At 38.7% G+C, this 27588-nt stretch overlaps 2 protein-coding genes across 11 annotated transcripts in view; both read left to right on the top strand.

Moving 5' to 3' along the window:
* Window positions 1-3442, top strand: part of numb (NUMB endocytic adaptor protein) — a 96140-nt gene extending 92698 nt beyond the window's left edge. For 3 of the 7 annotated variants that reach the window (XM_077238560.1, XM_077238558.1, XM_077238559.1), the window contains one exon: window positions 1051-3008. In XM_077238560.1, coding sequence (XP_077094675.1) covers window positions 1051-1781 — 731 coding nt within the window. In that variant the 3' untranslated portion in view covers window positions 1782-3008. Of the gene's footprint in view, window positions 1-1050 lie in introns of all 7 variants that reach the window. The other 4 variants (XM_077238562.1, XM_077238561.1, XM_077238563.1 and 1 more) reach the window with 2 other exon arrangements.
* A 631-nt stretch (window positions 3443-4073) lies between these two features.
* exd2 (exonuclease 3'-5' domain containing 2) lies at window positions 4074-27565 on the top strand. Of its 4 annotated transcripts, none has more exons than XM_077238583.1 (9): window positions 4074-4183; window positions 6178-6538; window positions 7130-7386; window positions 8586-8712; window positions 16721-17022; window positions 17516-17622; window positions 21721-21856; window positions 22370-22735; window positions 26266-27565. In XM_077238583.1, the coding sequence occupies exons 1-9, from the start codon at window positions 4140-4142 to the stop codon at window positions 26480-26482; spliced, it is 1917 nt and encodes a 638-aa protein (XP_077094698.1). In that variant the 5' UTR covers window positions 4074-4139; the 3' UTR covers window positions 26483-27565. The 4 variants fall into 4 exon arrangements, with proteins under 4 accessions (XP_077094698.1, XP_077094697.1, XP_077094696.1 ...); XM_077238582.1 differs by having other exon boundaries at window positions 6178-6547; XM_077238581.1 differs by having other exon boundaries at window positions 6178-6553.
* Window positions 27566-27588: the final 23 nt, after the last annotated feature.

The raw sequence follows: 27588 nt of genomic DNA, 5'->3' as shown, positions 1-27588 counted from the left end.
GAAGTCTTTAATAATGAGCTGATAATCGGAATCAGGTGTGTTTGAAAACTTACTATGTAGTATGCAAAAAACAGTATGCCAAGAATAGTATGTCCAAATACGTAGGGCCCCCTATCATACAAGTGTTTTTTGCTAGTTTCAGCCCGACGCAGTTATCATTTTCATGACCTGCGCCAAGTTGTTTAAATAGCAAATGTTTGTGCGCCCATGGGCTGCTGGTCTGAAAACCAGGTGTGTTCAGGCGCATTGTTGGCGTTGCTATTTTGAGGCAACTGAAATAGACTGCAATAATTTTTTGTTATTTAAAGGTCGCATTAGTAAAATGCGGCCTATAGGCGGCTGCACAACGTGTGTACAATCTGCTTATTACACACAAAGGGACACAAACATGCCAAATATTGTAAAATATTAATGTAAAAGATAATATCTTCTACATAAAGATATGGTGGAATCCGGCTTGTACAGTAGATGGTCTGCTTGAGCTTTAACCTCTCGCACAAGCAAATCCTTTTGCGCTCTGGAGATGCGTTCAGTTTTTCCGCTGGCAAATTCCAGCATCTAAATAGCGAATCCGCCATGGCGCGAGCGCAACTGGCTTTTAAAGGGAATAGGAGAGGAGACTCTGATTGGTTTGTTTCACGTTACGCCCAAAACACACCCATTAAACATTAAGAGAATAGAGACACCCCTGTAAGACCATGCACCGCGTGCCTCAAACTAGCAAAAGTGGATTCGGACACGCCCTATGTGCAAAGCTGTAAGCTTTAGACCATGCGCTTAGATCGTTAAAATATGGCCCATAGTATCAGCTCTCGATTCCAAATGCCTCGAAATTGAAGAATTTATTATTTTTGGAATCGAGTGGAACCCTTGTGAGAGAACCTTTAAACTGTAAATATTAAATATAGTAAATTCATTTCATTGACAAAAATAAAATAAAAAATCAATAATTTTTGACCGCCATGCGAAGAGCATCAGAGGGTAAAACTGTAACTACCTAGCAGAATAAATGGCATGCTTAAGAATATGCTTCTCTTTTTTTCCCTGTAGGGAGTGAGTGGCAAAATCCTGCACCTGCCGTGGGAGCCCTTCCTGCAGTCAGCGCAACTCTCTCCACACCCTCCTCCTCCCACAAACGCACGCCATCGGAAGCGGACCGCTGGCTGGAGGAGGTGTCCAAGTCTGTGCGTGTCCACCAACCCGCCGGCGCCGTGAGAACCAACACGCCTCCCGCTCAGCAGCCCTTCCCCCCCCCTTCTGCCCCCTTTATCCCTCCACCTGCCCCTTCTGCCCCCTTCATCCCTCCATCTGCGGTCCCTGCCGTTCCCCCCCGCCAGCCGGTCTTCCCAGTGTCCAACGGGATCCCCTTCATGCAACCAAGCTTCCCGCTGGTCGGCATCACACCTTCACAGATGGTGGCAAACGTGTTCGGATCCGCCACGCAAACCCAACCCATCCCTATGCCTGTTCCAGTTCCCCAGTCCTCCCCGTTCTCCACACCACCACCAGCCCAGTTCGACACCCAAACCATGTCCAGCCCCTTCGGAAAACCATTCCTACCTCCGGTGTCCAACGCCACTGCATTGCAGCCTCCCAAAAGCAGTGTGGCTTTTAACGGGGCGAACAACTGGGCGGCTCAGTCTAATGCAGTTCAGCATCCAGCCGATGCCTTCGAGGCCCAGTGGGCCGCACTGGAGACCCGCTCGCAACAGCGCACCGCTCCTTCGCCTACAAACCCCTTCTCCAGCGAGCTCCACAAGACCTTCGAGATCCAACTCTAAAGACACACAGTGTGGCCGAGAGTCACAGAGCGACGCGATGAACATTAATGCAGAGGCGATTTTAGAGTGAACGACCCGAAACCACTTCAGCTCCATATCTCTCTCTGTCTTTCGATTTCTTTGTCTGTTCGTCCATGTTTTTATTTCTGTTCTTGACATGAACAAATGGAGACGAGGGGGTTGATGAAGGTGCCCCCAAAAACGGTTATGCCGAAATTGTCTCCGAGATTAATCAGAGCGACAAGATGATGGTAAAAGGATTCTTTAGATGCTCTAATGCAACCCCTATATTATTCAGGACTCCCAGGATCCCGACTGACCCATCTCACAGCGCCCCCTAGCAGGCTGGATGAATGACTGCTCCCTATCAGAAGGACGAGGCACTTCGCAGACCTTCCGGGTTCACAAGGTTCTTGTAGAACTTCGCAATCAGAAGAGGAAGAAGCAAAGAGAATGCCAAAATCTTTATTTTTATGCATTAAGTATATTTTAAATAGCTTTGAAAATTAACTGAAGAGCTGTAAATAATCTTTCCAAAGGTGCAGGCTTATTTTGTGTGAATACAGGAAAAGAGCATATATATATATACACATATATATATATATATATATGCGTGAATGATGGTTTTCATCTCTTTCTTTGTTCGGTTTTAGTCTTCTGGCCACCATACATAGTTTGGGATGTTGTAGATAACGGAAATGGACCCCGGCTGGGTTTTAGGACCTTTAAATCACACTGGTCCCAGACGATGTTATCTGTCTTTCATGCTGTCATTTTAAGCTTATTTTTTCGTACTATAGTATCAGTACTTTGATTTCTATTGCAACATATTATTATAATTTTTTAGCATATTTTTAATGAATTTTAACACTATTGAAAGTGTCATCTTTTATTTTATTTCGATAAGAAGATATCTTATTCATTTTAGCACAAGCACTGTACTAATCGATCATTTGGCCACCTGTGGCATTAGTGAGCTACGATGTTCACTCTCTTGAAATGACCTGTGGTTCCAACTCTAATATGATTGCAGTGATTTTTTTTTTGTTTTGTTTTTTGTTCTCTTTTCATGCAATCCCATCAACACTTTTGTTTTATAAGACATGAAGATGATTGGCCCTGTTTTTAGGTTTTGATTCCATTTTGTAAGTATTGCATTGTATTATTCCAATTCTTTACGAAAAATTTAATCTAAAAGATTGAATAAAATGTTGGTGGTAGAGGAAAGCGGTTCTGTGTGCTTCTGTTCCATGATTTTCTGTGTATTCTTGTATCTGTGAACATTGTTTTGCAAGTAAATAAACATCATCATAAGAGGAACTGCATGCTTTTGCTCAAGGGAAGCAAAAGAGATGCTTCTGAAACTCGAAGTTGGACAGTATCACCTTTAAAAAATATTGATTTATGAATTATTATATGCTATGAATTAATATATTTCACCTGCACACGAGCAGGGACAGCAAGTGCACATTTTTGAGAAAGGGACTGACTGTTACTCAAGTCCCTCCCATTTCCAATTTATATTGAATGGGTAAAGAAAGGGACTTGATGGCATGATAATCTCTAACTGGTCAAGTATGATGAGTCTGAATAATTCTCTTATTTTCTATTGTGTATCACTGTATTTTCAGTTCAATGACTATTAAATTCTTTTCATATTATTCAGGTGCAAATTATTGTCCACCAGTGCTGAAACAGACATGCTCATATCATGTGGTATCTGATACTTTTAACAACTATTAAAATATTGTTTAAATCATTTTAAAGAGGGTATTTTGCTGTGTAAATATCTATTTACATGCCATTGCATTAATCACTTTGCACAAACATACTGTTTAGTATTCAAACATCTCCAATAAGACAAAAAAATGTTTAATTCTATTTGAATTTGGCTTAGCTGGTGTTGACCTTTCTGGAGGACGAATACTTATGAATAATATGTAATTCTTCAACAGATGTTTGAAAAATAAGTGTCTTTTCACGTGCTCTTCTATAAACCCCTTTTTGAGAGCTTTTACAGAAGATGCCTCAGGAAATCATTGCAAGTTGTTCACCTAATGTAATGCAAAATACACAAAATCCATGCAAATAAAATGACTATAGATGCATTACAGTAATTGTAGATGTTGTGCTTAATTTTCTGAAAATTATTTCAAAATGGCTAAAAAGGTTGCAAAACAGCATTCATTTTCTTTATGCACAATGTGTTTGCTTTTTCGGTTGAGGTGATATTGGCAGTTTTCTTGAGATGGTGCATTGGTGGCGCTGTGGCGCAGATGATTTCTGCGAGCGCTGATTAAAGAAAACTAGCGAAGAAGAAGCAGTGCAGCTGTTCATCATAAGAGTGTGTGACAGTGAATGGTAATATTCGCTCATTATACTGACTTTTATTCAGTCTTCAGGTACGTAAATCCTCTGCAACATTCACACGAGAATGACACGTTACATAGTGGTTTAATTAGATGTGCGAGTCCTAACAATCCGTTAGAATAAAGCATTACATCTTTGACAATCACGGAGTAAAGTCATTAATTCGTTGTCTGAATGCACTATGAACTCCTCATTAAAGCGCTGTTTCAGTTTAGGTCGAAATGTATCTGCTTTTAAATAACGTTAATCGTAAATGTTTTCACAAATGCACAATAGGTTTTTAAAGAGTAATATATTCTACACAAAATAATTAAGAAGTGTCATTAATAAGGCAGGTCCTTTGTCATAGTTGTGTTTGCATGGTTTTTACATAAAACAACAGTAGCGTTGTTAATTTGTGTTCTGTCTGCACCTTTGCAGTAATTTAACGTAACGTTAGGCCATTTAATGGTTTCTGCCAAAATCTCAGTCATTACAATAAAACTGCTGTTGTAACTTTGTGTTAGCCAGTGCTGTTAACAACAACCACAAAAACATAGTAAAAAAAAAAAAGCTTTTGTTATTATAGTAAATGATGGTAGACTAATATATCCTATTGCTTAGGTTCATTCATGGGGTCGTAAATGAAATAAATGGAAGCTTGGAGCAAAAATGCTACCAAAATGTAAGATATGGGGCAAAAGAATGCCCCTCAATGAGTTGTTGATTTGTATACCCATGATTTATACGAGTAAGAGTGCTGTTTTTCCTGAATATGTGCACAATTGCTATTTTTACTTAACTAAACTGTATACAATTAGTATCACTCGCCTAATTATATTCATATATTGTTGAGATTCATACGCTGATTGTTGATGTCTGTGTGTGTCATCAGAAACTGATTTCTTGTGTTCATGTTCGTTAAAGTCTTCAAACTTATTGTTATAATAATGCTTGATCTCATGCTGCAGTAACACAGGGTTTGTTGTGAAAAAAAAACATAATTGTTAGATTAAAATACCTCAGTGAATCAGTCTGCTTCATGATGATTATAAAACTATTAACCGTTAACCATCATCAGCTGATGTCATTTCACTTTAGCATTCTTTGCTGCTCCAAATGTGTTTAACAAACACATTGTCACAGCAGCCAAAAAAGTCAATAGATATAATAAGAGTTAAGAGCCCAACTAATGGAATCATTGATCACTGTTATGGTGAATTCAAATGGAAAACATAGAGTTGAACCCCTGTTAATTCTCAATAAAACTTTTATAGATGTCTGACAGAAATAAAGTAATTCTGGTTAGTAATAAGTATTTGATAAAAATAAGCTAGCCTCTCTCGTTTCTATTCTTTTGCATCTATTTATTACAAATGAGTTAGGCTAACTGATTTACATTCTGTTGAATGGATGTACTCAGTTTGAGTTGGGGCTACATATATTTATTGGATGGAAATCCTGCCCACAACTTAATTGAGTTCATCCAATGAATATTTTTTTTCAGTGGAGCTATTAATACATTTTTAGTTAAACCAATTAAATATATATTACACTTATGATCTTAAATAGATATATTTAAATAAAGCAAATTAGATTTAAATGTGTCACCTCTAAGAAGGGCTTGAATCATTTTTTTGAGTGCAGGACGTTTGAACTTCAGCAAGAGGTTTGTTCTTGCGCGTCAAGCAGGTTCGGTTGAGTTTCTGTTTGTTCGCTGATCAATGTTTATGTGAATATAAAATAAATTAAATATGTTCTTCATTTAGTGACCAAGTTTCTTTAGAAAATGTGGACTAAATGGATCAATTCATGTGGATTAGTTTGACTATCTCTTCATGACCGTTTTGAAGAGTCAAAGTAGTAGTTTCGTAGACTGTCAATGGAGGAACAGAAAGCTCTCAGATTTCATTTTTGAGTGAACTAACCCTTTAAGCATACACTCTATTAATACTCTAATGACTGCTAGTTGACACTTAGTTGCAAACTTGCTTATAGTTAGTAAAATGTCTAAAGTGGACTACTGAAATAGTGTTATCATTTTCAGTTTTAGGTGGGAGTTGGTAACTGCAACGATGTCCAAGCAGAGCACATGGACCGCAGCAGTGGCCACTATGTTAGGAGCCACTCTCGGTGGTCTTTTCCTCTGGCGAAGCATCCGCACTCAAAAGAGAAATGCCCTCAAGGGCCCCTCTTCGGCTGAGCCCATACAAGCCCAGCTAGAAGTGGAAAACACCCCCTCACTAGAGTCTTCTGCAACGCCACAAACCCAGAAGCTTCTGCATGCACAAACACTGTTAGAGGTGCCGCCTGTGATCGTGAGTTCTCTAGACGACTGGGAAACGCTTTGGCCTGCGTTTCAAAAGGACCTTTCGGTGTATCCGGTTTTGGGATTGGACTGTGAATGGGTAAAAAGCGTGCGTGTAAGCATGGCTCTGTATGTGACCAAATTAGGGCTGCACAATATATCAAAATATCGCAAATGTATATATTGCGAAATTCATATAGCAACAGCTTGCAATAACTGGGGTCATGAAGAAAAGACAGAGAAAATCACTCACTGCTCTTGGCTGAATAACTTTTGTAGCTTTAATAAGAATCAGTATAATTCATACAGTGAAAATTAAGTAGTGTTTTATTTTTACATTTGGTTTTTCAGTTTCTGTTGTTAAACCTAATGTAGGCCTTCCTGAAACCCTAAACCCCCTGTTTACACTGATTTTAAAATAACACACTTCTAATTCTACAGTAAAACACTGCTGTTCGCTTTCATTAGTAGGGATTGTAGAGATGCTGATGTGAAACACGTATTTAGGTTGTCATTTTAAATATTTTAAGCTTATTTTACACACTTTAAGCATTATCGTATCGAATATCACATTATTTAATGTTATTGCATATTGCATTTTTCTTCAATATCGTGCAGCCCTAGACCAAATGTTAATGTTGTCTTGGTAGCATCAGTGCTTTCCTTCACTAGATGTTGTCTGCTTCCACAGGTGTCTGTCAAAGGCAAGGGCTGTGCGGTTTCTTTACTTCAGTTGGCGACGTTCTCCGGCCGCTGTATGCTGGTCAGACTGCTGATGTTTCGTAATGCGCAGATTCCTCTACCTAAGGCTCTCGTGGGGGTCCTGTCTGACCCCTGTGTGCTGAAGGTCGGGGTGGGATGTTATGAGGATGGGAAACGCCTGACCCATGATCATGGTCTGACTCTGAGTTGCACCGTGGACCTCCGTTACCTGGCCCTCAGACAGAGGTAAGGCCTCAATTTGATCCTACAATCATCACTGTAGTAGTCAACCAGTCAGTTTATTTATAGTTCACTAGTTAAAACAACACTAGCTGACCATTGTGCTCTACATCATCATAAAACATAAATTAATAAAAACAACATAACAAATAAAATTCGAGCTGCACAATTAATCGTTAAAAGATCGCAATCTCGATTCTAACACACACGTGATCTTATTACAAAATGTCAACGGTTCGGCTGTCTATCAAACCTTTGACAAGTACGATCACAATGAATATTCAGATCTGGGATAAAAGTTTATAGTTCGGATACAAACACAGGTAAGTTTTTATCCAGAACAGTGCAGCTCTACATCAGATCAAACATTAATAATCAGGAATACAATAAAATAATGACTGCATTTCTAATTTATAAGCCAATTCAAATATTTGAGTTGATTAAAGTTTTAAGTTTAGATTTGTATTCTGCCTCTATCTATTAGGGCTGCACGAATCACAATTAACTGAAATGAAACCAAAATCGCGATATGGCTTACCATGATTTATTAAATCACAAAGGCTGAGATTTTAATTAAACTTATGATCTGCTTGTTTCAGAGTGAAGCACGGCACAGGAACAGCTCATGATTCAGTGTTTCCAAAATTATTATAATAATTTAATAATACTCAATTTTTTTATTTTACTGTGAAATTACAATAGTAATATTTTATTTATTATTATTATTATTATTATACAGAGCTTATATAAACTCAAAGTAATCACATCGCAATTTTATTTTTTTTCGCCCAAATTTTGCAGCCGTACTATCTACAAATTATCGTGTCAAGTCACATTTATTTAAATAGGGCTTTATGCAATATAGATTAATAACAGAACAGGAAAATAACAGTGTATTATATTATATTATAAAATTAATCAATTGTGAGTTCAATCCAGCTATAAGCAACTCTACAGAAGACAAGACAGTATTCAATATTCAGCTCAATTTAGTTTAGTGACTCAATTCAGTTCAGTAACTGATATTTACACTAACTCTACAACATAGACACAATCTCAATTCAGTTAAAATTTTGTTCAGATGTTTAAGCTGAGTGTTCAGTAATTGTTGGCAGGTGTCTGTAAAAGTCATGATTTCAGTTGTAAGTCAGTAAAGCTTGAAATCGCTTGCGGGGTGACATGAGGTGATGTTGACTGTGTTGAAGGCAAGCGGTGCTGAATAACGGCTTGAGTCTGAAGTCTCTGGCTGCAGACCTGCTGAATATCTCACTGGACAAATCTCTGGAGCTACGCTGCAGTGACTGGGAGGCGGATGTGTTGACACAGGAGCAGGTGAGGAATACAGCCTTTCACCTGGGTACCAGGGCCGCATTAAGACTATCAGAGGCCCTTGGGCTTTACCTCTTGAGGGGCCCTTCATCCACCAGAACTACAACCCCATTTCCAGAAAAGTTGGGATATTTTGTAAAATGCATTAAAATCAAAAATCTGTGATTTTTCAATTCTATTTAACATTTTTTTAACTGACAAAAGTACAAAGAAAAGTTTCCCAATGTTTTCACTGACCAACATAATTGTATTTTGTAAATATTAACAAATTTTGATTTTGATGGCTGCAACACACCCCAAAAAAGTTGGCACAGAGACCAAATAAAAGTGAAAAGACTATCCAAATTAGATTATCCAACTATTTTGAAACAGTCCACAATGAGCAGGTTAATTGGTAATAGTTTAGGGTATCGGGTATGTAAAAGTGCTTCTCAGTCTTTTTAAGCAAAGATGGGTCATGGCTCATCACTTTGTGCCAAATATCATGATAGAATTGTCAAACAATTAAAAAATCACATTTCTCAATGCAAGATTGCAAAGAATTTGTCTTTCATCATCTTCCATACATAATATTGTCACAAGATCCAGGGAATTCAGAGAAATCTCAGTCTGTGTTGGGTAAGGCAGTAGACCTCTGTTGAATGTGCATGACCTTTGAGCCCTCAGATGGCATTGCACAAGATACCATAATGCTAATCCGTTAAATACAGCCACATGTGCTCAGGAGTAATTTGGAAAACCGTTTTCACTGAACACAGTCTGACGCTGCATCAAGAAATGCCACTTGAATCTCTGTTACGCAAGGAGAATGCTTTACATCAGTTCTATGTGTAGATGTCGGCGAGTTTTCTGGGCCTGAGCTCATCTCAGATGGTCTAGAAGACAGTGAACGTGTGCTGTGGTCAGATGAGTCCATGTTTCAGCTTGTTTTTGGAAAAAAATGGACCGAGTTCTCAGTCCCAAAGATGAAAGGGACCAACCAGAATTTCACCAGTAACAGGTGCAAAAGCAAACATCTGTGCTGGTATTGAGGTGCATCATTGCAAACGGTATGGGTAACTTGCATTATTGTGAAGGTACCATTGACATGGAGGCATGTATTTGGATTGTACAGAGACATAAACTGCCATCAAGATGGCAGCTTTCCTGGGAAGCAGGACAATGCCAGGCCTCATTCTGCACATGCTAAAACTGAGTGGTTTCTAGACAATCTGCACCATAGAAGGGATGTGCCTGCCTGCCTTACATTTTCCATAAGAGACATATCTGGACTGCAGTATGACACATCATGAAAAGGAGAATCAGGCAATGATGACCACAGACTGTTGAGCGGCTGTCTTGTATCAGACAAGATTGGGCGAATATTCCACTTGCAAAACTGTAACAATTAGTATCCTCAACTCCAAAATGATTAAAAAGTGTAATTAAAAGGAAAGGTGAAGTAACACAGTGGTAAACATGCCTCTGTCCCAATTGTTTTGGGGTGTGTTGTAGCCAACAAAATCAAAATTTGTTCATATTTACAAAATACAATTATGTTGGTCAGTGAAAATATTGGAAAACGTTTCTTTTGTAAAGGTTAAATTGAATTAAGAAATCACAGATTCTTGATTTTATTGCATTTTACAAAATGTCCCAACTTCTCTGGAAATGGGGTTGTATTGCCTACATTTGTTCAATCTTCTTAATCACAAAGCTCAAGTTATCAGCCTTTTATTTTGCAGGAATAAATGCCATTAACAAAACACCTGAACCTATAGGTCTGTCATATAAAATATACACAAATATCACTGCATTAACTACATATTGGCACTTAGTTCGAACTCTTTGCACAGGCTTCTTAGAATGACTGCCTACATCAGCTCCAACCTCCTATCAAATCAGCCTTTTGTTTTGCAGAAATAAATGCCATAAAACCTTCATATACAAAAAAGCGACGCGTCTGGTGTGCGATACCTGTGAGTTGCTAGACGTAGCCCGTCTTGACACTTACTGCACAGGACTTGAAATGCCCGCACATGCATTCAAAGCAAAGAGATAAAGCGTAGTTTTAAAGGAACAGTCAACTCATAAAATACGGTTATAATTCATATAACAGCAAAAACACGTTCTATGTGGACCGGCCGTAACGCTGATTCGGCATGTTCAATCAGCGAAAACAAGCTCCAACAGGGGATACAAACTTATCCGACAAAACCCGTTGCCATCTGTCGCCGCAGTGTGATTAGCAGTGTTGTGCCTGAACGAGTTCATTGAACGCTAGTTGATGAACTCGTTCATATTTTGGGCGAACGTGAGCTGAACAGTTCTGGTATTACTGCCTCATGAACGTTACTGTGAACTCGTTCATTCTGGTGTCTGTGAATGGCAGCACTCTCAGGCCCTGTCCACACGGAGAAGCGTTTAGCTGTATACGTTAAAAAAAAAATATCGTATCGGCGGTTCGTCCAGACGGATCCGGCGTTTTGGGAGACTGAAACCGCTCATTTTTTTAAACCAGGTCCCCAATTGGATAAATCTGAAAACGACACCATTGCGCTTTCGTGTGTATGGCCAATCCGTATATTTTGTGAAACGATGCTGTCATCACCCCACGTGTCGACTAGTCAGACATGCTAAATCAGTAGCCTAACAACAACTGCCGACTACATGCTTGTGTTTGTGCTTCAGAAGCTACTGAGCCTCTTTTATTTCCTTATTTATTATTTAGGCCTACTTTAATGTATTTTTTATTTATTTATATTACTTTATTTATTTACATTTCTTTCTTATGCTATGATGCTTGTATTTTATCTGATTAAGACATTTCGTTTTTTGTAGGGATGGGTATTTCAAGCTAAAATAATGTTCGACGATCGCTGGGAATTATTTGATTATTATTCCAAAAACGCACCCCCACACATGCTTACCGGTGACACGGCATTCGCTCCGACATTAAATTTCTCTGTACTGTAGGCCTACATGTTGTAGCCATTAAAGTAAAGTTAATTTCATATTTATGTTTAAATAATGTTATTTTTTTCCATTTCATCTGTTGATTATATGAAAAGTGAACTGTATGAGTTTTACAATACAATAATACAATTCAAACCGTAATCATAAGATGCGCAATATAGAGAGACATCATTTTGACCACTTTAAGTTTTGTTTTGTATAAAGCCTTTCTTTAAAGTGAATTTTGTTTTGTATAAATTGTATCTTAATTTTAATCAATGTTTCATCAACCACCTGCCTGGATTTAATAAATAAGAAGCAAATATAGCAGACAAGATAATCAGGACATGGAGGCGCCGATGCGATATAACTTGAACAGAAACTGGAGGCTTCGTATGATCATTTAAATTAGTTTTATGACAAGGTCAGTGAGGATGGGAAAAATCTTAAATTTTTGTGCAAACTTTGCCCGGCGATAAAATAATTGCTGTCTGTGGATCTATATGGGTTGCGGCAATAATTTTGAAAAATAATAGCTCGCAGTACATATGAAAAAAAAGAACTATAAGCTAGTTCAAAATTTTAAAGTATGAACTGAACTTTGATCTAGTTCATGTTGAAAGTGAACTTTCCCAACACTGGCGATTAGGGCTGTCGCGATAACCGCAAATTGTAGTACCGCGCTAACTGACAAGCCAACCGCAGAGGAATGCAAGTAAGTGCAGCAACCACGATATTCTTTTTTCACAAGGCTATACCCTTGTTTTGAACTTTGTGCAAGTGTATTGAAGTTAATAATAACAAGACTGTTTATCATTGTGATTTGTACTGAGGCTTCGTGGATTTGCACTTAAAGGTTGTATCAGCGATTTCAGGCCCAAAAACGGCCCAAACATAAATTATCACATTCATCTAATCTTTCCATACGATCCGCTAGCTGCCCGCCCCATAAGCAGGCCGTCAAAAAAACGCGTCTCAGTAGGCAGCCTTGGCTGCACACAAAAACAATTGGGTTCACCAACCACCCAAAACCAAAATAAATAGTGTTCGAACCAATCACCGACAGGGGGTTGGAGTTGTTGAGGTTTTGCGCTCGTGCACGGCTGCACGGGAAGTCTGAGCGAAGAAGAAGCCAGCGTCTAACTAACGAGAAATTTAACATGTCTGAGTCAATCCCCAAGAGGAGGAGGAGGATTAGGTCGAAGGAAAACCATTATGGCAAGCCGTTTTATCTTAAATTGTACCCAGCCTTACTCATCGTAATTGCATTTTTACTAGTAAGAATTGAATTAGAGAGCTCTCTAATTGAATTAAAGAGCTCTAATTCAATTCTTACTTGTAAGAATGCAATTGCAGAGGGTTCTCCAAATCAGTTTTTACTAGTAAGAATTACATTTAGAGAGCTTTTTTATGCAATTATTACTAGTAGGAATTCAATTAGAGAGCTCTACATTTCAATTCCTACCAGTAGCAATTACAATTAGAGAGCTCTCTAATTCAATTCTTACTAGTAAAAATACAATTAGAGAGCTCTCTAATTCAATTCTTACTAGTAACAATTACAATTAGAGAGCTCTACAAATTAATTTTTACTAGTCATATGTCTCCATTGACTTCCATTCATTTTTAATTACGGAGCTCTCTAATTTAATTCTTACTAGTAAGAATTAAATTAGGCTGCGTTTACACTTGGCATTAACATGTGACCTGTATCCGGATGTTGTCCACATACACATTGAAAAGACAAGTGTAAACGCACATCTGATCGGAATGTTATCCGATCAGTGTGTCCAGGTTCGGAGTTAGTCGAGGACGCATTGTTATCGGATCTCAGTGTAATGTAAACACAATCCAGCCATTGTGTCTGCATTCACAGGTGGACGTAATTTAAATTCCCGCCCAGTCTCCCCACGTGGCTGTCAGAAAATAATGGCCAGACGCAGTTTAGACAAGAAATTAAACTTATTTGAACCTTACGATAAACGTCTATCTTTAAAACAGTTTATTTAGACTTACATGATACTATGCGTGTTATTTTTCATTTAAAATGTGCTACATTATCTGAACGAGGTGATCGACAGTCACAGTCAGTCATGAAATCTTAATGAAGAGCTGCACGCTGCTTTGCCAGACGAATAATCGGAATTTTTTAATGTTTTAAATGTTGAATGTTTTTATTGTTTCAGCATATTTATCAATCTCCCATTTCTGTCAATATAGTCATTGCACGCTATAACCTTAAACCCAGATGATCGATGATGTGACTTGTTTAACATGATCAACCCAGTTATTTTTGTATAATCAACTCTGGACGTATTCCTTCGTTCAAAAGACTTAATTGTATCTAATTACTGGAGATTGCATTAGAAAGTAAAGTGAGTGAGTGAGTGAAAACAATTGGGACATTGTTTAATTTGTATCATCTTTAGGCTACTCTTAATCTGGTGTCATGCCACAGACCTTATTTAAATATTATGCAGGAAACAGAAATCCGATCGGCTATCCAGATACAGAGGTTACTTAATGTGAACAAATGTAAACGCAACTTGTCCTGATTGGCTAATGATCCGATCTGCTTGATCGGATCACGTGATCGCATGTTAATGCTAAGTGTAAACGCAGCCTTTGAGAGCTCTCTAATCCAATTATGACTAGTAACAATTACAATTAGAGAGCTCTCTAATTCAGTTCTTACTAGTAAGAACTCAATTGCAGAGCTCTTTAATTAAATTAGAGAGCTCTCTAATATGGCAAGCCGTTTTAGCTTAAATTGTACCCAGCCTTACTCGTCGTAATTGCATTTTTACTAGTAAGAATTCAATTAGAGAGCTCTACAATTCAATTCTTACTAGTAACAATTCCAATTAGAGAGCTCTACAAATTAATTTTTACTAGTCATATGTCTCCATTGACTTCCATTCATTTTTAATTACAGATCTCTCTAATTCAATTCTTACTAGTAACAATTCATTTGTAGAGCTCTCTAATTCTTACTAGTTTCTGTAAGGCTGGGTACAATTTAAGCTAAAACGGCTTGCCATAAACCATCGTGTTTATTCCAAGACACGAATAATTATCGAGAAGGCTTTTGAAAGGTGGAGGGAACTTAAAGAACTTAATTTAAATCGTACGCTGAGGTTGCACTGTTTCTTCTGGACAGGTGAGTAGCTGCTAGTGCTGACTTTTTTGGATGTGAACTGTGTGAAAATAATCCTTCTTGGAAAACAAAAATGAGTGCAGCTCGACTAAACTTGGGTAGCTCTAGCTAACGTAGGCGACATTATGCTGAACAGAGTAAATATCAGATTGTAGGGATTTAGTGTGTGAGTTGCGTTTGTTAGCTGGCGCTAACTCACAATTTGCATGTTAGTGAGTTGATTCTGACAAATTGGAATTCGTTGAGGGAGGGGCGAGCTAACTTGGTTTGTTTGGGATCTCGCTTCAAACACAAACAGAAGTGACGTCACCCACAATCGCTGATACAACCTTTAAGCTTAAACAGACAGTGAATGAGAGATCGACTGAGCATGTGCAATTACCTGCGTCTGTCTTTGAGGTCAAGTCATATATTCGTGAAAAGGTTGCCATGTCCAAAGGAAAGCGAAATATTTGTCGTATCCTTTTAACGTTTAAGGGTATTTACCATGAATGGCGTCAGCGACAGCGCTGGTCAGCATCAACTGCACGAGGAAGCTGCGGAGAAGAAAGTCAGCGAGTCACGCATTGAATCAATGCCATTGGTCTCTATTAAGTGAAGCACCAGCTTCAGCGTTACCCATGAGACCCATTGCTGGTCAGCTGAATCTTGAAAAGCTCAAAGTTAAAAATAATTTACACCTTATTGCATTACATTTATCTTTTAATAAATCAGCGTTTTCGAATGTGTTCGTTGAATGAACTAAACACTGTTTAGTTTTGGTTAAACTGGTTACTGAAAATGTCCTGGTTTTTGTGCATGCTGACCACATCGTAACATTTATTTATATAGTAACAAATAAATATAAATTAATCAAAATAAATAAATGGCAATGCTACCACATTGCGTTATAGAGTCACTCAAAATTATCGCAAGGGAAATTCCTTCACCACGACACCCCTAAGTGTGAATTAGCATTTAAATGCTCAAGCTCTTAAAACAGGGGGGATTCTAGTCTCGCGCAGCCAGACCTACAGACTGACAGCAGAAGGTCTGGAATCCATCGCAGCTTTTATTGGCCAAGGATCACCCAGAGGCCGTTTGACTGACATGTAAAGCAACCAATCACAGTTTGTTTTGTTCCACATCATGTTTAGGGGCATGAAAATGTAACGTCGATGTCCCTACAATAATAGACCGGTGTGTCTTGAACGTATTTTAAAAGAGTGTATGCCGTGAACTTTACATGCTTTTGAAAATCCAACGTTTAGTTGATCCTGATAAACGCTCAGTCACAGTTGTAAACAGCTTTCCTCTTCCATGAGGGGGTTTGGCGTCAATCTTTATTTTTCAGGCGGACTGTTAAAGAACATGCACACACGTCTCCCGGACATCCTGTTGAATTCAACCAATCAGATAATGACTTTGAAATACCTGAAGCGTTTCCAGTAAAGTCTGCCATATGCACCAGACGTTTAGCCAACGGGTTGGCAGTAAATGTTTATTAGTTGAAAAAAATCGTTCTGAAAGTGATTCCAGTGATCTCATTCCTCTGCGCTGTTATAGTTGTCGTGTGGACAATTCTTTTGCACATTTTACAATTGTATAAACTATATCGGTAACACTTTACAATAAGTTTCAGTAGTTAACTACCTTAGTTAACATGAACTAATAATGAACTGCACTTCTACAGCATTTACTAATACATTATTAAAATCAAAGGTAGTATTTGTGAACATTAGTTAATCCACTGTGAACTGACATAAACAACGAACAGCTGTATTTTTATTAAATAACATTAACAAAGATTAATAAATATTCTAACAAATGTATTGCTCATAGTTAGTTCATATTAGTTAATACATCAACTAATGTTAGCTAATTAACCTTATTGTAAAGTGTTAGCACTATATCTTTATTGTCTTATACTGTATCCACCAGATGACCTATGCAGCACATGATGCCCAGATCTCTATAGCCCTGTTCCTCCACCTGCTGGGGATGAGCAAAGAGCCCCGTCCGCCCACTGAGGGTGAAGCTGTGTTCGTTCCGCTGGCAGCCTGTTGTCAGGGGCTGGTGGATGTGCCCTTTAGAGGGCGCTCTAGTGGTGGAGAGGGGGAAGAAGGGGAGAGGCGGCGGCGGAGCCGAAAGTCCACAGTGGAGAGTCCTGAGTCTGGAGACCAGCAAGTTCCAGACCCACGGCGAAACAAACGCAAACCACTAGGCATCGGTTACTCGGCCAGGTAATGAAACAACTGGTTGATATTCCTCTAATTTGTCATGATAGAAATGCATCTGACTAAAGAAAATGAAATTTACGACTAATCTTTCAAAATAGTGTTGAAGTTGAGAATACAAAATACTGTGAAACGCATCCAAAATAAAAGTTTGTTTAAATAATGTGTGTAGGGTGTATAATTATTTTGTATATATAAATACACACACATACATGTTTATATTTAAGAAAAAAATGATATAAATAAATGTCTATACATGCAAATATTTCTTAAATATATACATGCATGTGTGTGTGTATTTATATATACAAATTATATGAAAAATTAAACAATACACATATATTATGTAAACACAAACTTTTATTTTGGATGTGATTAATAGTTTTATAGCCCTACAACAAAGCTCTTGCACAAAGCATTACAATTTGTCATGTTTTAGATATTTGGATCAAAACTTTCAGGACATGCTGTGACTAATGTGCTTTTTGTCTTCATTCAGGAAATCACCCCTTTATGATAACTGTTTCCTTCATGCTCCTGATGGTCAGCCACTCTGCACATGTGACAAGAAGAAAGCAAAATGGTACCTGGAAAAGGGTATAGGAGGTACACAGTTATAAATGTGGAAATTATAAATGCATAGTAGAAATGCATTTTCCCCATCACCATGTGTAATAATCAGTGTTACAAAGTAGTTTGCTTATGATAGCAATGAAGTAAAAATTGTACAGTGTTTGTTACATATTACATGTACTTACTGTAGTAATAACAGTTAATTGGTATAATTTCATGCAACTAACCCTATAGTATGTTAATTAATATTACTCCGTAATTAAATGTATAAATACTCTATAACAATTAGACCTTAAAATAAAGCATAACCGTTTAGTATTTTTACAATTATGTAATATTGAAGTGGGCCAGAATCGCAAAAAAGGGTTACATTTTATTTTAAGGTGTCCTTTTCATTAATTGAAATAAAATAAAAAATATAAAAAACGAACATTTTATTTCAGCTATTTACCAAGGCAACATTTATCATTTTTATTCAGTTTAAAAACTAAATCTAAGAACTAAACAATATAATAGACATTTTAAAAAAAAATGACATGCTATAAATTACTGAAACTCAAAAACAAAGTATATAGTTTAATATTTTATTCAGTTTTATTTTTATATCAATTATACTACAATAACCATTATCATTACAGTGAAAAAAGAAAAACATTCTTTAAAAATATTATCTAAAAGTGGATTTTATGTCATTCTATCTTTAGTATTTATTTTTAAAGTCTACAAGGAAATCATAGATTGTTGTTTCATATGCTCTACTAGGCAATAAAAATAGTTTTCACTGAAGAATGCCATCCTTGCTGAAGAACATACAGGTCCTTCTCATAAAATTAGCATATTGTGATAAAGTTCATTATTTTCCATAATGTAACGATAAAAATTAAACTTTCATATATTTTAGATTCATTGCACACCAACTGAAATATTTCAGGTCTTTTATTGTTTTAATACTTGGCGTAATTGTTTGAATGATTTTGGCATACAGCTCATGAAAACCCAAATTCCTATCTCAAAAAATGTGCATATCATGAAAAGGGTCCCTAAACTAGCTATTAACCTAATCATCTGCATCAACTAATTAACTCTAAACACCTGCAAAAGATTCCTGAGGCTTTTAAAAACTCCCAGCCTGTTTCATTACTCAAAACCGCAATCATGGGTAAGACTGCCGACCTGACTGCTGTCCAGAAGGCCATCATCGCCACCCTCAAGCAAGAGGGTAAAACACAAAGAAATTTCTGAACAAATATGCTGTTCCCAGAGTGCTGTATCAAGGAACCTCAGTGGGAAGTCTGTGGCAAGGAAAAAGTGTGGCAAAAAACGCTGCACAACGAGAAGAGGTGACCGGACCCTGAGGAAGATTGTGGAGAAGGACCGATTCCAGACCTTGGGGGACCTGCGGAAGCCGTGGACTGAGTCTGGAGTAGAAACATCCAGAGCCACCGTGGACAGGCGTGTGCAGGAAATGGGCTACAGGTGCCGCATTCCCCAGGTCAAGCCACTTTTGAACCAGAAACAGTGGCAGAAGTGCCTGACCTGGGCTACAGAGAAGCAGCACTGGACTGTTGCTCAGTGGTCCAAAGTACTTTTTTCGGATGAAAGCAAATTTTGCATGTCATTCGGAAATCAAGGTGCCAGAGTCTGGAGGAAGACTGGGGAGAAGGAAATGCCAAAATGCCTGAAGTCCAGTGTCAAGTACCCACAGTCAGTGATGGTCTGGGGTGCCATGTCAGCTGCTGGTGTTGGTCCACTGTGTTTTATCAAGGGCAGGGTCAATGCAGCTAGCTATCAGGAGATTTTGGAGCACTTCATGCTTCCATCTGCTGAAAAGCTTTATGGAGATGAAGATTCCATTTTTCAGCACGACCTGGGACCTGCTCACAGTGCCAAAACCACTGGTAAATGGTTTACTGACCATGGTATAACTGTGCTCAATTGGCCTGCCAACTCTCCTGACCTGAACCCCATAGAGAATCTGTGGGATATTGTGAAGAGAAAGTTGAGAGACGCAAGACCCAACACTCTGGATGAGCTTAAGGCCGCTATCGAAGCATCCTGGGCCTCCATAACACCTCAACAGTGCCACAGGCTGATTGCCTCCATGCCACGCCGCATTGAAGCAGTCATTTCTGCAAAAGGATTCCCGACCAAGTATTGAGTGCATAACTGAACATAATTATTTGAAGGTTGACACTTTTTTTTGTATTAAAAACACTTATTTTATTGGTCGGATGAAATATGCTAATTTTTTGAGATAGGAATTTTGGGTTTTCATGAGCTGTATGCCAAAATCATCAGTATTAAAACAATAAAAGACCTGAAATATTTCAGTTGGTGTGCAATGAATCTAAAATATATGAAAGTTTAATTTTTATCATTACATTATGGAAAATAATGAACTTTATGGAAAATAATGAACTTTATCACAATATGCAAATTTTTTGAGAAGGACCTGTACAACCCCAAATCAGAAAAAGTTGGGACATTTTGTAAAATGCAATTCAAATAAAGAATCTGTTATTTGTTCATTCTTTTTAACCTTTTTTTAACTGACAAAAGTACAAAAAAAAGTTTTCCAATGTTTTCACTGACCAACATAATTGTATTTTGTAAATATGAACAAATTTTGATTTTGATGGCTGCAACACACCCCAAAAAAGTTGGGACAGAGACATGTTTACCACTGTGTCACTTCACCTTTCCTTTTAATTACACTTTTTAATCATTTGGGAGTTGAGGATACAAATTGTTGGAGTCTTGATAGTGGAATATTTGCCCAATCTTGTCTGATACAAAACAGCCGCTCAACAGTCTGTGGTCATCATTGCCTGATTCTCCTTTTCATGATGGGTCATCATACATTTTCCATAAGAGACAGATCTGGACTGCAGTAAACAGGCAGGCACATCCCTTCTATAGTGCAGAGTGTCTAGAAACCACTCAGTTTTAGCATGTGCAGAATGAGGCCTGGCACTGTCTTGCTTCCCAGGAAAGATGTCATCTTGATGGCAGTTTTTGTCTGTGTACAATCCAAATACATGCCTCCATGTCAATGGTACCTTCACAGATTCCCTGAATCTTGTGACAATATTATGTATGGAAGATGATGAATGGCATAAATGCTTTGCAATCTTGCATTGAGAAATGTGATTTTTTTAATTGTTTGACAAATCTCTCATGATATTTGGCACAAAGTGATGAGCCATGACCCATCTTTGCTTAAAAAGACTGAGAAGCACTTTTACATACCCGATACCCTAAACTATTACCAATTCACCTGCTCATTGTGGACTGTTTCAAAATAGTTGGATGATCTAATTTGGATAGTCTTTTCACTTTTATTTGGTCTCTGTCCCAACTTTTTTGGGGTGTGTTGCAGCCATCAAAATCAAAATTTGTTCATATTTACAAAATACAAATATGCTGGTCAGTGAAAACATTGGAAAACGTTTCTTTGTACTTTTGTCAGCTAATAAAAGGTTAAAAAGAATGAGCAAATAACAGATTCTTGATTTAATTGCATTTTACAAAATGTCCCAACTTTTTCTGATTTGGGGTTGTAGTTGGGCATTTCTCATAGAGCCATTTGTACATACACTTAATGTACAAATGTACACTTATTGATGTTTATTTTTGATGTGAGTTTTTCTATTCATGGTTAGTTTGAACACAAGGTTAACCATGGAAAATCTATATTTATAGCATTAATATAACATTAATTAAACTAAAGCTGGCATGGAGGTGTGTATAAACTAAAGTCATGACTGTTATCTATTTATGAAGTAAGATACATGTAGGATAAACTAACTATGACTGTTATCTATTTATGAAGTAAGATACATGTAGGATAAATATATGTGACAGTTTCTGCGACAGCTCTCTGATGCGATGTAATGCATCAGTGTCCGAATTCCTCACTTAATCTCGTTCATCTCGTTGCTTATATTGTGCACTATAACAAGTGAGCGATTTTAGACAAGGCAACTTACAGTCTGTCACTTGTCAGAGAGAGTGAGAAGATGGTTTTAGTAGAACAGTGTATTGACCAATTAGCATTCAGGTTAAAAATATTCTTTGTATAATGTCTAATATAATTTATTAAAGTGTGATCTGTACATAATTTAATCTCAGAATTGGTCAGTGAAGATCCCTTCATTGTCCGGCTGCTGTTTGAGCCGTCAGGGCGTCCCGACTCGCAGAAAGACTACTATCTCACAGCCAAAGAGAATCTCTGTGTGGTGTGTGGGAAAGCAGAGTCTTACATCAGGTTTGTCTCGTGTTTCCTATAGAGTTGTCAAAAGTACTGACTTCTGTACCAAGTTGGTACTGAAATTTTAAAAATGTGAGGCGTTGAGCGGAATCATAAACTCCTCTGATTACCCATTGTGTTCATGCGCTCATCGGATATGTCTGTGATTGGCTACAATGATCAACACACGGGAGCGTTTGAAAGTGTTTTGAAAGCATGATGAGCGGGAGTGTTTGAAAGCACAAGCATCTATCAGTGGACCGGTCCTGCTTTCAAACGCTCCTGTGTGTATCTGTGCAAGCCTCGGTGAAGAGTGTCATTGATGTATATTTACAACGTTTTTGAAGCGCTGATCATTGTAGCCAATCACAGACATATTTGATCAGCTCCTGAACACCATGGCCAATCAGAGGTGTGTACAATTCCACTCAACAGCGTACTTTTGACAACACTAGTTTACTGTGATTCTTGAGTGTGTTTTGAAAGTGGGACTTGTCTTCTCAACAATTCTGTTTGTCCATTTTAACCCAGGAAGAACATTGTCCCACACGAGTATAGGCGCCACTTCCCGGCTGAGATGAAGGACCACAACTCGCACGACATACTGCTGCTGTGCACCTCGTGTCACGCGGCCTCAAACGTGTACGACGGACTCCTGAAGCAGCAGCTGGCGGAGGATCACTCCGCTCCACAGGGCTGTGAGGAGGGGATTCGGCTGCTCGAGAACTCGGACCGGCGGCGGGTGCGCTCGGCCTCACGGGCTCTCCTCAGCTCCAGCAATGGCATGCCCCAATCCAGAAAAGAGGAGCTCCTGTCAGTCATCCAGAGCTTCTTCTGCAGCGGACAGCAGGATGTCACACAAGAGATGCTTCAGAAAGCTGCAGCGTTGGAAACCAGGTTAGATTCCTTTGCGAGTGTTGTCTTTGCGTATCTTATTTCGACCAAAAAACACATACATAATAGATGGATAGATTTTATTTGTCCTTGAGAGGAAATTTGTTTCCTCCGTAGATGCGTACATAAACACAAACACCCATAACATGTTAAATTATAAACATATCATAATATCATCAAAAATAGTCGCTGACATCAAAAATAGTCGCTGACATCACAAAAAAACTACAACAAGAGAGCATAAGTGATAGCCTGGCAAGCTAGACCCACATCAAGATGTTAGGTCTGGAAACTCACCAATGGCATGCGCTACAACCAACCAGAGCAACGAACGGTTGTGGCTGAATGAGTCCCATGCGTTTTCCCACCAGCGGAGCTAGTTGATATAATAAACTTTTGCCGTATCCAGTCGTCTCAATTCCGAACACATTTTTCCTTAAGAATGACTTAAGTGCCGTTCTTTGTTCTTTTCTCAAAGAAAAGCTTAACTCCAAGTCCTCCAGAGTCGCGGCCAAAGCCGATTCGAAAGGCCGCTGTTCGTCAGCAGCAGTGGTCATCATCTTTGTTTTCAAGTAGCTCGGAATTCACGCGGAACCGTCACATCCCTGCCGTCATTATATTAAGCCCGCCCACCAACTCTATACACGATGTGATTGGCCTGACTAGAGTTTGGTTTTTCCAGCTCGAAAGCCACCGGAGAGTTGCTAGACTACACTGGTTGCAAATGTTGCTGCCGCTAGGGTGCGTCTAGATTTCTAGGCTACGTAAGTGACGCATCAATGGCCGATTTCTTATGTGTTTAGAGCTCGTATAGATAGATGAACAAAACTCTTACTATACCTGGCCTTTCTACACATCGGTAACCTATACCTACGGCCAGAAGACAGGGATAAAATATTTGTAAAGTGGTTGGTCTGAGTCGTTTAAGAAGTCATTTTAATGGACAGGAAATGGCCGTTTTACGGAAATGTAAAACAGACAGCTAAAATTAGTTTTAAAGAACCCCAGGATCCTATTTTAAAGGTTGCTAAATTTGTTTTGGAGATCTCCGACAATAGGACTACATGCATCCAAAGTCATAATATACATTGCAGTATCAGCTTTTCTCACAGTTTAATCAAGGGTTCGGTCTCTCTAAACCCCTCCTTTTCAAGAGCCTCCAATGCTCTGATTAGTCAGATGGCCCAGTCTGTTGTGATTGGTCAACCTATTACCATATCTGAATCTCCCCTTTCTGAGCTCAACTTTCATATAAATTGATTGATAACGCTCACTTTGCTCCGCACTGTTATGAATGGCTGTGCGCATTTTACTTTCTCTTTCGATTTACCGCCTCTTCCCCGGTACTATTACCAGTGTTGTCACACATCGATTAACTGGTGGAAAAATTCCCTCACCACCACGCCATCCATACGCTTGATTCACAGTGATACGAACAGTAATGATGGCTTCAATTTTCCCGTGTCAAATGCAGCACGACCCAAACTCTTCCAGACCTCAGTTACAACTGCTGTGTTCGAGGGCAGGGCAAAGTAGATATTGTTCGCAAGTAGCCAAACAAAGTTCTGACTTACCTAATTTGGATGTTGTTATTGCATATTTTAATGCATATCTGTCTCTCTTGCTGTATAAAACAGCCCATATACTATTACATTATGTATTTTAACAGTATTGTTCAATACAACCATGAGTACTTACTTTATATACGATATTGGGAAAAATCTGATTACTCGATTAATCTAAATATATCAAAATATCCTTAAGCTTTTTCTTAACTTAAAGGAGCATTTCACCCATTTCAACATTAATCTCTATTGGAAGTGAGTCATATATGTAGTCGAAATGTAAAATAAATTTCAAATTTGGTGCCTTGACAGAGGAAAGACAGAAAATTACTTTAGGGCACATTTGTATTAAAGACAAATCCCACAATGCATCACATAGCAAAGCTCCACAAGCCACTCCCACTAATCCAGAACAGCGCCTATGAGGTATCCGCCTATCAGAGAAATCACTCTTCCGTCTACAAGGCTAGCTACCACCATAGCTTGAAATTAATGTCACACAAAATATCTAGTTAGTTGGCAAACTCATTAGTGAATTACTCCTCGTTTGTATTTCTTTCGAAATGGTGAATTGTTGCATGATACCGGGATGTTCAGTCAGAACAGATGCGGTGAGAAACTAGGATGGTTCACAACACAAATGTCCATGTCCTAGTCTGATTCAGAGATTTCGTCCAGGAGAAATTGCCATCGTTTAAATGCTTTGCAGCAGACAGACTCTATCTCTGTGTCTGTAGGTGCACAGTGAGAGCATAGGCACCACCAGTCCGCCCCAGCTCGAGCCAGTCTGGGCTACTCGTCTGCGACAGGCAGGTCTTCTGCCTCAGCAGCCGCTTCCTGTTCCTCCATCCTCCATCTGCCTCAGCTGCTCTTCGATATATTGCGGCTCGTAAAAGTAGCCACAAACATCTGATTAGAGCATCAGACTTTCAAAATCCTCTTCTTCCATATCATATTGAGTAGCTAGATTTCGCCATTGTAACTTCACATCTAGCTCCACAGCGTCTGTTAGCTTAGCTTCCAAACAAGATGGAGGATATTGTTTTTAGTTTCAGAAAGTGAAGTCCCACCCACTAATCTGTAATAGGTCTGTAGTGTGAGTGGGTCCCACCCCCTGGAAAAATTAGGAACGAGTGTTTGGAGTCTCAACCCCTCTACGAAGGTATGGGACTTCCTGCTTAGAATAATGCAAAATGATGATTTTTACATCATTATAAGCTGGAACTGCAACACTGAAATCCTTATTTCTCCCGTCTCAGCGGAAAATGAGGGAATAATGCACGACCATTCAAAAATATGACTGGGTTTCTAACGATAAAAAACTTAATGCAAATGGTTGAAGTGTCCCTTTAAGGGGTTTATTGCAACCAGGCTCTGGTCTCTAGATCAAAATTGTGTGTCCCTACTTTAAAGTTCCCCTGTGGTGAAAATTAAGTTTTTAATGTTGTTTTTATGTCTATGTGCTCCTGTTTTTAATGTGCATTTGCAAATGGTTTGTTTTAAAGCATAAGTCAACACCATTGCTGAGTATTTTCTCCTTTAAACCGGTGTTCCTTACATCATTAAACTGTCTTGTAACCAATCAGATCAACGTGCGGGCGGGCTTTAGCATATCATTAACTATGCTATGGAGCTGGGGAGTAAAGAGAAGGGGTAAACTTGACTACAGGGGGACTTTAATGTAAATTCATGTAATGTTTACCAGTTTTATTTTGCACTACGAGTCAGATTCCTGAGGCAGTAATTGTATAAACATTAAGCAACTGTATAAATGGTGCACTTGGCATTGGGGGTTTTCTTACAATACAGTACAGTACAGATACAACTAGTTTGGCCAAAATGCTGAACACCAGATCTGTGTGTTGTCGTTCATATGTTAATGTACATAAATAAGAATGTGAAGATTTGGACAGTGGTTTTCGAGTTCTGTAAGGCCTCTGAAAGTTGATGTCTTTTTTACCTTTGCAGGATCTTTAATGAGAGTTATGTTCCACATGGACTGAAGGTAGTGCAGGCGTACGCTGAGCACGGTCTGCGTGGCCTGATGGAGCTGGAGCGCTGCTGGCGACAACACTTTCTGACCAGCATGAAGCCCCGCCATTTGCCCCCTCTCTGGTCCGTCAACCACAACCATGACAAATATCTGCGCAAGTATGGCGAGGACCTTCAAATCCAGCTCAATTGAGCTCCTCGCCCCCCAAACAAAAAGACTTTGTGCTACAACTGCTGGAATAGGACGATTCCCATTGTGTGTTTAACACCTTGGTGTCCTGTCCTGTGTTTGAGTGTGTACCAGAGACGCTCACCCTGGCCACAGGTAAGCCCTGGTGTTGACTTCCAAATGAGAAAAAAACTACAACATAAGACTAGACTGTGGCCCTAGTTTGAACGGGCTCTAAGGGACCAGATGGAGATTGGGTAAGAGACTCTTTGGGGATCGGAAGCCACTGTGGTGAACGGCAGAACGTTAAACTCAAGGATGGTGCGAAAACAGAAATGGTGATGGGTAAAATAACAGTGTAATGTGCACACTTTTTAATGTTTAAAATGTTGAAAAGCATTCTCATTTCCCTGTGGAAAGTAGATTCTACTGTATTTTAACCAGTCCAAACCTGCTCTTCTTAATTCTTAATCATCAATTGAATACAACATTCATAGGCAGGGTTGAGGCCATATTAAATATTTTGTTATATGTTAAATCAGTTTGTCTTAGGCTATACAAAATGGCCATTTTTACTTAAATGCCCATAATGGAGCTTCATCGTTTCGGTTTAAATTTTCAGGCTGTTTTTTTGTTTAGTGGGTTTTGAGGAAAACTCCATTTATCTTTGAAATACTGGACCAAATTAAGCACAGCCTGGCACATCATGTCTTCTGTACTATAATCTTTCTTGAGGTCAGGACACCTCCAAAACACATCAGAACATCTTTCTGTGTGTGTATGTATGTGTATATAAATAAATATATTTAGGTATAACACACACACACCCCTGACCGATTGAAGATGAGCTAAAATGATGCTGGATTTCATAGTGCCAGTTTGTGTTGAATTTGCAGTTACAGCCAGAGTGATTCAGCTCCATGGATGGTAACGCATATAAATGGCCAAATCAATGAAACTGACATCTGAGCCTAACATTTGTAATTTAATTTAAGAAACACTACAGCTTTACTTTTTATTTACATTTGTCCATATGTAACCTATTAAAAGCTGCTGTGTTTCCTTAATGCCAATAAAATTAAAAAAAATTCAAATCTTAAGACTGGATGAGTTGGGTAGTGGTTGTCAGT

This window comes from Siphateles boraxobius, unplaced genomic scaffold, assembly GCF_051911475.1.
Source record: "Siphateles boraxobius isolate OS27281-9 unplaced genomic scaffold, OSU_SipBor_1 22, whole genome shotgun sequence".
Taxonomy (NCBI): domain Eukaryota; kingdom Metazoa; phylum Chordata; class Actinopteri; order Cypriniformes; family Leuciscidae; genus Siphateles; species Siphateles boraxobius.
The sequence above is the reverse complement of the archived record's forward strand: the minus strand, read 5'-3'. Positions and strand labels throughout refer to the sequence as shown.